Below are 12,219 nucleotides of genomic sequence, written 5' to 3'. Positions count from 1 at the left end.
CATTAACAGCAGCTTTTTTATTCCACTATAAACTTTATTTTATTTAGAAAAGCAAAAGACAGCCGTAGGTATTTCAGAGAGTGCAGCAGAGTGTAAAGACAAATACAAAAGACACCTGGGATACAGCTGGCTGGATTCTGCCTTCTGGACACCGTGGATCTCACTGCACCTGACTAGGTTTGCTTTGGCTTTGGGAGGTTCAGAATCAAGTCTGCGGCCGCCTCTGGCACCCCGGCCACGTCAACAGGCATCCTGTGGACTAATGTTTTATGCTGGTTTCATCTCTGTTCATCTGTTTGACAAGTGTGACAGGAATTGTGCCGAGGACACAAGGGGAACAAGAAACAGTCCCTGCCCACAGGGGCTCACGACCTAACGGCGAGGCAGAGAAATAAACAGTCGGCACAATACAGTGTGACGAGTGTAACCAAAGATGTGAGCTCGCAAGCTCAGTGTGGTGTGGGGCCCGCAGGATGCAGGACGGCCACCTGACCCAGCTTCAGGGTGGCTGAGAGGGCTTCCCGGAGGAGGTGGAGCCTGAGGTAAGGAGACGAGGACGAGGTGTGTCAGCCAGGCAAGGTGAGACCTCTTTTCTCAACACCTCATTCAAGTCCCTCATCTGACCTATCTTTCCTCCTTTGAAATGCTATGTCCCACTGTCCGTTCCATTCACAAGTCACTGCTCTATACTGGTTACACTTATACCAGGCTGCTGGCTCCTTGAGGATGGAGATTCTTCAACCGTAGTCTTTTCTCCCTGCACCTATGACTGTGTGTTGGACAGAGTGGCCGCGTGGCACCCCGGCTGGGAGACAGGTGGTTCTCAGGTGGCTCAGTGCTTCTCCAGCTCTTGGAGGCGGGTGGTTGTAGTAGATGGAGAGAGTCTAGGACACACAGGCGATACACACAGAAACCACACCTGCGAGGCTGCTGCCTGGACCGGAGCGCTGAGAATCCTTTCTATTCGCTAAGGTGGAAAGTCAAACTGCAGAACAGTTCTCTCAACAGCACGACTGTTTGAAAGAAAGAAAGAAACAAACACGTATTTCATTGCAACCCCCAACGGGACAGACTGCACGTCCCCAGCCCCGCTGTGCACCCTCGGGGCAGCCGGCTCAGTCGAAGGTGATGCGGAAGCTGCGCTCCTGCTCCTTGCGGCGGCCCTCGCACACCTTGGTCACCTCCTCCACCTTCCTCTGCAGCAGGGCCGAGTTCTGGTCGATCCACTGCAGCGAGTCCATGTGCGCGTTGAGGATCTTGCAGATCTGCTGCAGCGGGTCGCTGGTGTCGGCGGGGCCCCCCGACGTGTTCAGGTGCTCGATGATGTCCTTGAGGTCCTGGGCCATGCGCTTCAGCTGTGCGTCGATGTTCTCGGCCAGCTTGTAGGTCTTCTCTCGCTCCTCGTCGGCGTGCTGCAGGTACACCGTCCCGCTCTGCTCCTTGACCGACTCCTCCAGCGGGCTCAGCAAGTCCTCCAGCTCCTTCTGCTGAGACAGGATGAAGTCGAGCTCCTGGTCCAGCCTCTTCTGGTCCAGCTTCACCTTCTCGACCTCGCGGTGGAGGGTGGTGATCTTCTCCCCGTTCTCGATCAGCGTGCGGTCCCAGGCGTTGACCTGCGTGGCCTGCTGTAAGAAGTGCCGTTCCTGGTCCTCCAGCTCCAGGCTCCACTTGTTGATCAGACTCTCCAGCTGGGCGTAGGTCATCGCGGGGCTGGCGGACACCCCGGTGGCTGCACTGGGGCCGGCTGGGGCGGTCCCGGAGGCCGCTGTGTTGCTAGGGATCCCAGCTGGAGCCAGTGGTTTTATATTCAAGGAGAAGCCGGTGGCGGCAGTGGTGGCGGTGGTGGTCGTCGCCGTGGAGGCGGTGGAAGCTGCTCCAGGGGCCTTCAGGCTGAAGCCCAACGTCCCCACTCCGGGCATCCCCGCCGTGGTGGCTGGGGCACAAAGGGAGAGCCCGGTGGCAGCAGACGAAGTTGGAGCGGTTGCCAGTGAGGCAAAGAGCGAGGGCCCAGCACTGGTGGTAGCGGCGGCGGGTGCGGAAGCAGCTGGCTGTGTGGCCCCTGCCCCAGTGGCCGCTGGCGTGGCCGGCGTGAAGGGCAGCCCGGTGAGGGCCGTGGGCTGGGCCGAACTCCCCATGGAGCCAATGTTGAAGCCGGAGGCCCCGGTCTGGGACGTGCTTCCACCCGTGAACGAGAAGCCCCCAGGTGTGGTGGACGGGGCAGCAGACGTGGTGGTGGAGCCAAACACAAAGCCGGTGGGCGCCGTGCCCTGGGCTGACGTGACGGCGCTCGAGATGGCATTGGTGAGGGTGCTGCCGCCGAGCCCAAAGCCGCTGGGCTGCGTCGTGGCCGGGGTGGCAGCCGCGCCGCTCAAGTTTAGCTTTGGGCTGTTGATCCCTAAGGAAAATCCGGTTGCTGCTGCTGTAGGAGTTGTGGTTCCAAAACTGAATCCTGGGGTCTGTGTCGCCGGAGCCTGGGTGGTGAGTGAGAACAGGCTGGTGGAAGGGGTGCTCGCGGCTGGCTGGGAGGGAGTCCCAAAATTAAACCCGCCGGTGCCAGACGTGGAGAAGGAAAACCCCGTAGCAGGCGTGGTTGTTGCTGTCTTTGCAGCGCCAAAGGTGAACCCGCCTGTGGGGGCCCCAGTGCCTCCAAAATTAAATCCGCTCATGGCTCCAGACTCTTGTGGCAGCAGCTACTCCGGCTCCCAAAGCAAATCCACCGGTGTCTGCAACCTTGGAGAGATTTTTTAAAGCAGAGGAAGTGACATGATCAGATGGCGGTTTTGGAAAGGCAACCTCGGCGGCACGACGGAGCCGTCTGCAGGGTGGCAGGACTCGATAATTCTGATTAAACAGCCACCCTTCCTCTTCTCAACGTGTAGCCTAACCGGGCCCTGCTGAACTAGGAAAGAAGGACCGGGGTGCACAGCCCGTCCCGGGGGTCAGGCACTAGGAGCTGGAGGTGCTTGGGCCGCTCATGGCCACAGCCAGCACCAGTGGGAGCCCTGCTGCCAAGGAGGGGAAGGCCGAAGAGCGGGCGCCTGAACCGACCTCAGCCCCTGAGGAGGAGGTCGGATTCGAGGCGCTTCTGGCGAGCGGGGCTAGAGGCACACAAGCACCTTTGGGACCTGCTCCGCAGGCCTCCCTGCTGACTGCAAGTGGGTGGGGGTAGGCTGATTCGGCACAGTGCCACCCCACGTGCCCTTCTGGACCTCACAGAGAGACGGGCCCCGGGAAGCTGAGCCGCACGCCAGGGCCTTGGGTGCCAAAGGCCCCCTCTGCGCACACCCCACACCATTTCGGAGGATGGAGGGAATGTTGGCGCAGTCCCTCGCCCTCCTTCTAACTCAGGGGTGGGCATGAGACCCGAGTGCTCAATCAGAGCGCTTGGCACCCCCGGCCGCAGAGACTGGTTCAAGGGGACATGGAGACGCGAGTCGGCCAAGAGATCTCCCCCGGGTGTCTCTCCAGGTGCTACAGAGGGGCCTCCTCCACCTGCAGGTGCAGGGCACAGAGGATGAGCACCGGGAGATGATGAGTTGCCACCAGAGAGCGCACAGGAGAGAGGGCGGGGGAGAGAGCGCGAGAGCCCCAGGAAGTCCAGTCCTGCTCACCTGCCCCACTCCGTCCTCCTCAGAAGCGCCATGAGCCAGCACGCCCCTGTTCAGTTTAAGCTGACTGAGTTCCGTAATTTCTAACTGAAAAAGCCCTGAGCAGAGCCACCTGTTAGCTGGAAAGTCAAAGGTGACTCAGAGAGGAAAAGGTCAGTGGGCGTGAGTGATCGCACGCTGAGCACCAACCCTCAGGCGGGCTGCTCACGGACACGATCTCTCACTACTGTCTGGCGGCAGGGGTTATGTCCCCACGTCCAAGATGAGGAAACTGGGCTCAGAGGGCTGTGGTGACCTACCAGGAGTTGACCCCAGGCCATGGGCCTGATCCACGAAGCTCCTCACCCAGCGCGGGCACCAGATGACAGGGCGTTTCCCTGCACCGAACTAGGGGATCAATTAGGTATCAAATATAAGGGAAGATCTGCATTATACCCACTGACACGGCCTCTAACTATATTCAAGAAATGCAGGAAATGACAACAAAGGGAAGCAGAATGCAAATTTACTAGTTCAGTGTGATCTTAGCTGTGGAAAAACAGAACTACTCTGAACAAAGAGGGTTGGAAAGAAATACACTGACATGTGACTGGGGGCTGTCTTTGGCTGGTGGGACTACAGGTGGATGGTCTCCTTGCTAATTTGCAGTAGCTTCCAAATGTTCATTCCATCTGTATAATAGACACATAATTGATAAGCTTGGTTTTTGAAAGAGACCTTCTTATTACAGGGTGTAAATATACTCTGAAGAACCAGAGAACTTGTGTAGCCAGATTCTAGAATCACAGTTTGAGCGGGACAGATGGGGAGACTGAATTAAACAAACCTCCCCTAGGCTGGTGCTCAATCACACCTTGTCTTGCCCCAAAGGTGCCTTGGGTGTGGGGAGGGGCTGGACACCACAGGCTGGGCTCAAGGAAGCAGGGGAGCCGGCATGTGTAAATACCACCATGCCAGGTCAGGACCAAAGATGTGGTCCTCTAGAGACACCCATGTCGGACTTCCCTGGTGGCACAGTGGTTAAGAATCCGCCTGCCAATGCAGGGAACACGAGTTCAAGCCCCGGTCTGGGAAGATCCCACATGCCACGGAGCAACTAAGCCCGTGCGCCACAACTACTGAGCCTGCGCTATGGAGTCCGCGAGCCACAACTACTGAGCCCATGTGCCACAACTACTGAAGCTCGCGCACCTAGAGCCCGTGCTCCGCAACAAGAGAAGCCACTGCAATGAGAAGCCCGCGCACTGCAACGAAGACCCAACGCAGCCAAAAACAAATAAATAAATAAATTTATATATAATAGGGGGCTTCCCTGGTGGCGCAGTGGTTGAGAATCTGCCTGCCAATGCAGCGGACACGGGTTCAAGCCCTGGTCTGGGAAGATCCCACATGCCGCGGAGCGACTAGGCCCGTGAGCCACAATTGCTGAGCTTGCGCGTCTGGAGCCTGTGCTCCGCAACAAGAGAGGCCACGATAGTGAGAGGCCCTCACACCACGATGAAGAGTGGCCCCCGCTTGCCGCAACTAGAGAAAGCCCTCGCATAGAAACGAAGACCCAACACAGCCATAAATTAAAAAAAAAAAAAAAAAAATTTAATATATAACAAAAAGGCACCCATGTCCTACTCCCTGGAACCCGGGAATATACTACCGTATGCGGCAGAAGGAATTTTCTGATGTGATTAAATTAAGGATCTTGAAACGGGGAGATAATCCTGGGTTAAACAGTGGGCCCTAAATGTCACCATGAGTGTCCTTATAAAATGGAGGCAGAGAAAGATTTGACTAGAGAAGAGACCACCTGAAGATGGAAGCAGAGACTGGAGTAACGCATTTTTAACTTGGAGATACAGGAAGGTGCCATAAGCCAAGGAATGCAGGTGGCCTTTAGAAGCTGGAAAAGGCAAGGAAATAGAATCTCCCCTGGAGTCTCCAGTAGGAACCAGCTCTCCTTGATTTCAGCCCAGTGAGAATGATTTTGGACTCTGATCTCCGTAAATACAGAGAATAAACGTGCATTGTTTTAAGGTGCTAATAAGTTTGTGATAATTTGTGAGAACAGCCATAGGACACGAATACAGTTGGGGAGTAGAAAGTGTCTGACGGATACGAAGGGGGACCCCGTGATTCCCTAGGGCTCCCTGAGACTCAGCTCCCTCATCAGGAAAGTGGGAGTGGCGCCTACGACACTGAAGCATGGCCGAGTCGGGAGGGAGCTGGGTATGGTGTTGATGACCTCGGTCGCTGCGCACAGGCACGCACTGCACTGTCACTCTGGGGCGAAGCTGGTGAGGAAGGAAGGGAGGCCGGGGGTGGGTGGGGGGGGTGGAGGTGGGCGTGAATCCAGCTGTGAAGTGCTCAGGAAAAAGACCTGGAGGTTGTGGCTGACCTCAAGTTTAACACGAACTCACGGTCAGCTGCCACTCTTCAGCGGGCCTCAGGCTGCATGACCCATTCCAGCGTCGAAATGAGCATGGTTCTGGGGCAGCCGACCCCGGCCCCGACAGCACTGTGCTGCGTACCCCCTCCTCAGCCAACTTCACACCTGTGCTACGAGGAGGCCGGGACGATGGCCCCAGCGCACAGATTGGGGAGGAGAGGCTCAGACGGAAGTAGCCTGCAATTCCACCCCACGGTGGGCCCTAGAGCCCCGCCCCTGCACTGAAAAGCCCTCTGCACTTCTACTTCATCAAATGCGCACCCCCCGCCATCCCGGTTACAGGGCAAGCAGCCCTGCTTTGGGGGCACGGCCGCTATTCTGCACCCTAGCTTCCACCCCACACCCTCATGTGCTTCTTTTCCTTTCATTTAAAAGCAGCTGCAAGACGGCTCCCTGCTTTCAGGCACGAAGCTGGTCTCTAAGCCTGAAGAAGAGACCCGGCTGGAGCTCTGCTCCTGCCACTACTAGCTGTGGGTCCCGGCGCAGGTTGCTCCTGAACCGCTCTGTGCCTCAGCTTTCCCACCTGTAATGAGGATACTCCCCTCACACGCTGAAGAATAAACAAGGTCATGACTGAGGGGCCGCGTGCCTGGCCCAGAGAAGGCATCCGCCAGTCCTGTCTCCTCTTCCCTGTGCCTACGTAGCTGCCCCTCCACCTTCCACCGCAGACCCCCGGTTTTGTTCGGTCTCCTCCACACAGCCATGTGCTTCTGGGGAGAGGCGCCCGGGGCCGCCCGCCCTGAGCCAGCAGACCTCAACTGGCTTCCTCCGACCCACCACCTCCTGGGACATACACTCAAAATGTAAGCTGATCAGACCACCAACACCAGTCTCTCTCCAGGGGCGGGATCATGACCTTGGCCTTTTTACAAAGCTCTTCTGGGGGCTTCCGAGAAAGGCCTCTCACTCTCGCCACCGCAAGTGCCTAAGCCTCCGGGACCACCGGCGCCCGGCCCTGCACCAGTTCCCTTCTTGCTCAGAGACGCCCACACCCCCCGGCTCACTGCAGAGCCACCTCGAGCTGGGTCTGCTGCCAGCAGCCAGGAGCATCCGAACTGCTACACCCACGTGCCTCAGTTCTCAAGACCTCACTCGAGAGAGCTTCTGCTATTTATAAGCTGCAGCTAAAATTTTTCAGAAAAGCATTTATAGAAAGCTCTTTGCTTTTTATACCACAAGAAAAACAATCTCCCGTGGGGCCTTGTCTGGTTTGACGGTTCTCTATTTATTAAACGCCTCATCTGTTTCCAACACCTCGGATGCCAGGGACCTACTGAGAGTGGTGAACACATACTGATCCAGCCCACCCTGTGTGTTACGGCTCACTTATTCCTGAAAGCAAGTCCACTTGACGAATGGGGAGAGTGAGGCCCAGGAAGATGACCTAAACCCTGAAGGCAGCCAGAGACGCAGCAAACGTCGGTTTCAGTACCAGGGCTGCAGGCAGGGGCAAGGCTGGGTCACAGGTAGTGGGAGCGGATGCCTGAGCTGAGCGCTGAAGGACGAGGGGTCAGCCCGGAGACAGGGAGGAGGGCCCGGGTGGAGGCAGAGAGAGGCTGACCAGCAGGTGTGGCTCTGGGGCCTGAGTGCGCTGTCAGCATGGGCTGGAGGGAGAACGTGCACAGGGCAGGGCTGAACCCTGCACGTTCCAAAGAGAGGGCTGGCCCTTGCCCGGCTCTGGGGAGGGAACCTCCAAGCCCTTGGACCATCCTGCCTGACAGAGTCTCTCTAAGGTGGGCCTTGGGCCACACGGCATCAGCTTGCCCCGTGAGGGGGCTAGAGACTGCATAACGAAGGTGACAAGGTGCCTGCGTGACTGTAGCTAAAACCACCCCGGACAGCAAGGCTTCTCTGGTGGGCAATGTCCCACGTGTGCTCACATTGCTGCTGGAGGATTAGCCCTGTCTGTGTGACTCCCCTGGGAGAAGACAACTGGAAGCTTCCACCTGGTCTCTCCCGGACTCTGCCCCGAATACCTTTTCCCCTTGCTGATTTTAACCTGTTTTGGTTTTGCTGTAATAAACCATAACTATAACAGCTTTGCTGAGTTGTGATCTGTCCTTCCAGCAAATCACAGAAGCTGAGGGTGGTCTTGGGGACCCGTGACCACATTCATGTATGGTGCCACGTGATGTGATGGGAGAAGCTGGCAGAGCCACCGATGTCACGATAATGGCCAGGCTTTATCCTGAGGGAGCCACAGAGGGACTTTAAGGCGGGGGGAGGGGGGACTAACATGGTGGGGGATGGACTGGAGCAGTAGAGGCTGGAGGTGGGGCAGCTGGGAGGAGGCTGGGGGACGGTCTAGGCCAAGAGCCCAAGGCCTGAGCCAGGACCCTGTGGATGGAGAAGAGAGAATCCCAGGTTGGGACATGTATATATCTGCACCAAAATGAGACAAAGTGATAGTTCTGCAGGGTCTGTCCCAGTTAACAAAGCCACCGACGACCAGAACTTTGGGAGTTTCTCATAAAACATGGCTGAACAAATACACACTATTGTGAGCTGTGAAAAAAAGAGAAGGAAAAAAAGCCCTCTGCCCTCTGTGAGGGCTTTTCTACTTTTACCAAAGGGGTGAGCTTTCCTAAAAGAGAAGCTGATGCTGCTTGAGGGCAAGCGGGGAGGTACAAAAACTGGAGAAGTGGTGCCTTTTCCTGGGAAGAGGGGAGGGTGTGCCCGGGCCAGGTGCTTGGAACTGGGCAGCTGCGGCTGGGGTAGTTGGTCCACGTAGGACCCAGGCCCCGAGTGAGAAGTGGCTGCCTTGAGGTCACTGAGGGTGTTACTGGCAGAGCCACCAGCCCCGCATTTGCCCTCGTTTTCCAAACCACATCCGGCCACCTGCATGGCCCTGGGGCGTCTGGGATTCCCACCTACAGACACAACTCACCCCCAGCTTCGAGCACCAGGGTTCTCTGCCATCACCTCCACCTTCGCTCATGTCCACTAACCTTTAGTTCTTCTGCCTCTCCAAACCCGAACTTCATCTACTTTATTCACTCTAGCATTTACTCAGTCCTACCCTGTGTACAGTGACGACAACACAGAGAGGAAAAATGGTCCGTCCCCCGAGGGGGGAGTCACAGAGAGCACACAAATTCTTTGCAGTACAACAGTCGTTCATACAACAGGTATTGTTGATCACCTGCTATGTACAGACACTATTCAAGGCCCCGAAAATATGGCTGTAGATGAGACAGAGGAGTCTCTGCTCTCGTGGAGCTACATTCCAGCGGGGGAGACAAACAGGAAAACAAGACACAACAGAGAAATTACATGGCGTGTTAGAAGAGGATCAGTGTCACGGAGAAAAGACCAAGTGGGGCAAGGGAAGGGGAAGAGGGGGCCCGGCGCAGGGGTGAGGGGATTAACAGAGGCGGCCAGAGGGAAGAGCATCTGAGACCAGAGGGAGGAGCCAGAACAAAGTCCTGGGGTGGGACCAAGACAGCAGGAGGCCAATGTGGCTGGAGGGCAGGCAGGCGGCACTGTTACTGAGCCCTGGGCTCTCCTTTCCCTCCCTCCCTACCCCAGCCCCTTTTCTTAGACACCAGGAACAGGGGTGTTTGGGAATGAATATGGGGGGACCTCAGCCTTGGACCAAGAGGAAAAGAAAGATTAAGAAGGGTATGGGGGAGGGGTTGTGTGTGGTGGACAGAATAACAGCCCTGAGACATGTCCACACCCTAATCCCAGAACCTGTGAATATGTGACCTCACATGGCAAAAAGGGACTTCACAGATGTGATTAAGGATCCTGAGATGGGGAAATGATCCTGAATTATCTGCGTGGGCTTTCAATGTAATCACGAGGGTTCTTAGTGGAATCAGGAGGCAGAAGAGGACAGCCAGAGGGACCGTGACCATGGAAGAATGTTCCGAGAGCTGCTACATTGCTGCTCTGAAGACAGAGGAAGGGGCCATGAACCAAGGAAAGCAGGTGGCCTCTAGGAGCTGGAAAAGGCAACACCCAGGGTCTCCCCCAGTGTCCAGAAGAAACACAGCCCTGTGCACCCATTTCAGACTTCTGACCTCCAGAACTGTAAGAGGAAATATTTGTGTTGTCTTAAACCGCTAAGTTCGTGGTAACCTGTTACAACAGCAATAGGAAACTAATACAGGGGTGGGGGACAAATAAAGAACAGGGTGGAACTCAATAAAGAGAAATGGATGGGAAACACATCCTGGAGTTGGGGTTGAGAAAGGGGCAGGAGGGAGGGGCGACGGGGCCAGGGCAGGCCTGCCTCTGTGCGTCGGGGCCGAGGACACAGGGGTGTTGCGATCGCGGGACCCTAGCAGCTGCGGAGCTAGTGGGGAAAGAACAGCTGTGATCCTGAAAATCCAGACATCCCCGGCCACTGGGGCGACCTCTTCGGGGCGTGGATGTGACACCCAGCAACGACAGGCCACGTATGACGGAGGGGAGGGCCAGGGTGGCCTGGGAGCAGCAAGGAGGGCTTGCGGTTGTGACGGTGTCAGCCCCACAGGGCAGGATTTCCCTCTGTTTTGTTTATGGCTGTACCCCCAGCACGTAGAGCAGTGCCTGGCATGCAGCAGGCACCCAATAAATAATTGTGACTGACCGACGGCCTGAGAACTGATACTAACTACATTTACTGAGTGCCACCTATGTAAGCGGTACCCAGCCAGGAGCACTAGGGAGCAAGCAGCACACTGAACCCTTCCTGGATGGGAAAGAAGCTCAGAGAGGTGAAGTCACTTCTTCAAGGTCACACAGCGGCGAACAGTAGTCCCAAGAAGGGAATCGAGCTCCTTCTGGGGCAGGGGAGGGGGAGATGTCAGAATTAAGTCTTAATGGAGGAGTGGGGTGCTCTGGGCGGACACGCGGCTGAGCAGCCGAGGGAGTGACACAGCTCCAGGGCAGCTTCTGCACAGCTACGGCTGGAGCAGCAGGCTGAGGGGGAGTGGGGTCGAGGGCCGGGTCACAGAAGCAGACTGGCAGCCAGTCCACACACTGGACACAAAGCCGGGACCCCGCTTCCCTCCCTGCCCCACCGCAGCCCGTCACCTCCTCACCTCAGAAGTGACTCTCCCACCACGAGGCTCATCCACCGGGGCAGAGGCAGCTGCCCCACATCCACCCCCTTCCTTCATAACAGAAACTCTCTTTCACTGGGGGCAGCAACGAGTCCAGCCAAAGGACTCCATGTGCCACGGCTCCTTAATGGGGCCCAGGTCTGTCTAGTCCACTGATGGGCCGGGAGGAGGGCAGCAGGCCTGCAGCGGTCATGAGAAGGCCAGCCGTGCACTTCCGTGAGCTCTGCGGACAGAGGACTTCGCCCATCCTCTTCTGCCAGTCGCCCGGCAGGACACAGCCCAGCAACGACAAGTGGGCGCTGCAGCCTGTCGGCCCGAGCGCCTGCTCCTCCACTCCTAGCCCTGGGATCTTAGTTCTAAGTTCATCCCCCAGGCCTCAGTTTCCTCATCTGAAAAAAGGGGATGACGGCTCCAGAATCATACAGTCTCTGTGAAGATGAAATGGTCTAATCCGTGTCAAGCACTTAGCACCGTGTCTGGTGTATCCTCGGGACCCAGGAAATGTTAAATTAATGCGGTTCTGGGAAGTGACGGGAGCAACCGCTCCTGGCATTCTGCCCACAGCCACCTGGTGGCGCCAACAACGCTGAGCCCAGACAGTGCCCAGGCAGGACAGGAGCTGTCTGTACCAACTACATTTTCCCTTTGGAATTAGCTATTTATTTAAGACTTGGAGGAAGTGTGGCCACGGGCTCAGAGAGACCAGAGGAGGGGAGAAGACATGGGAGAGACAAGGCAGGAAATCAGAGACTGAGGGAACCGCTGCCCCTGGTCGTCATCAGCCCAGCCCGGCGCTGCTGGGCGCGGCCCTGCCTGGGGAAATGTGATGCCCGTTGAGGCTCAAAGGCCCGGCCCGGCCGGTACCTTTGCTGTGTTAGTGCAGGGACTCCCTGTCCCCTGCCCCCCACCATCATCTCCTCTGGGTTGTCTCACCAACATGTGAGACACTGACTCTTGCTTCTTAGATCTCTCTTGAATCGGATCCCCTACTCTCCCTTGAGTCAAAGAAAACCCCTCTAAACCTCAGGGAACGGATGAGCCCAGAGAGCCTGCCCTTCAAGAATGGAAATCAACTGATCAGCGACGAGCAGCTTGCCAACCAGACCTTAGACAAGGCAGA

At 56.8% G+C, this 12,219-nt stretch overlaps 1 protein-coding gene across 3 annotated transcripts in view; it reads right to left on the bottom strand.

Annotated features, from left to right (window-relative positions):
• The window catches only part of NUP62 (nucleoporin 62), a 25,760-nt gene continuing 13,541 nt past the window's right edge, over positions 1-12,219 (bottom strand). For 2 of the 3 annotated variants that reach the window (XM_036832723.1, XM_036832722.1), the window contains one exon: positions 1-2,730. In XM_036832723.1, the coding sequence (XP_036688618.1) occupies positions 1,116-2,666 (1,551 nt within the window). In that variant the 5' untranslated portion in view covers positions 2,667-2,730 and the 3' untranslated portion in view covers positions 1-1,115. Of the gene's footprint in view, positions 2,731-4,727; positions 4,740-12,219 lie in introns of those variants that run through there. The other variant, XM_036832724.1, reaches the window with a different exon arrangement.

Source organism: Balaenoptera musculus, chromosome 19 (assembly GCF_009873245.2).
Source record: "Balaenoptera musculus isolate JJ_BM4_2016_0621 chromosome 19, mBalMus1.pri.v3, whole genome shotgun sequence".
Classification (NCBI taxonomy): Eukaryota; Metazoa; Chordata; class Mammalia; order Artiodactyla; family Balaenopteridae; genus Balaenoptera; species Balaenoptera musculus.
This window is presented reverse-complemented; position numbering and strand designations above follow the sequence as displayed.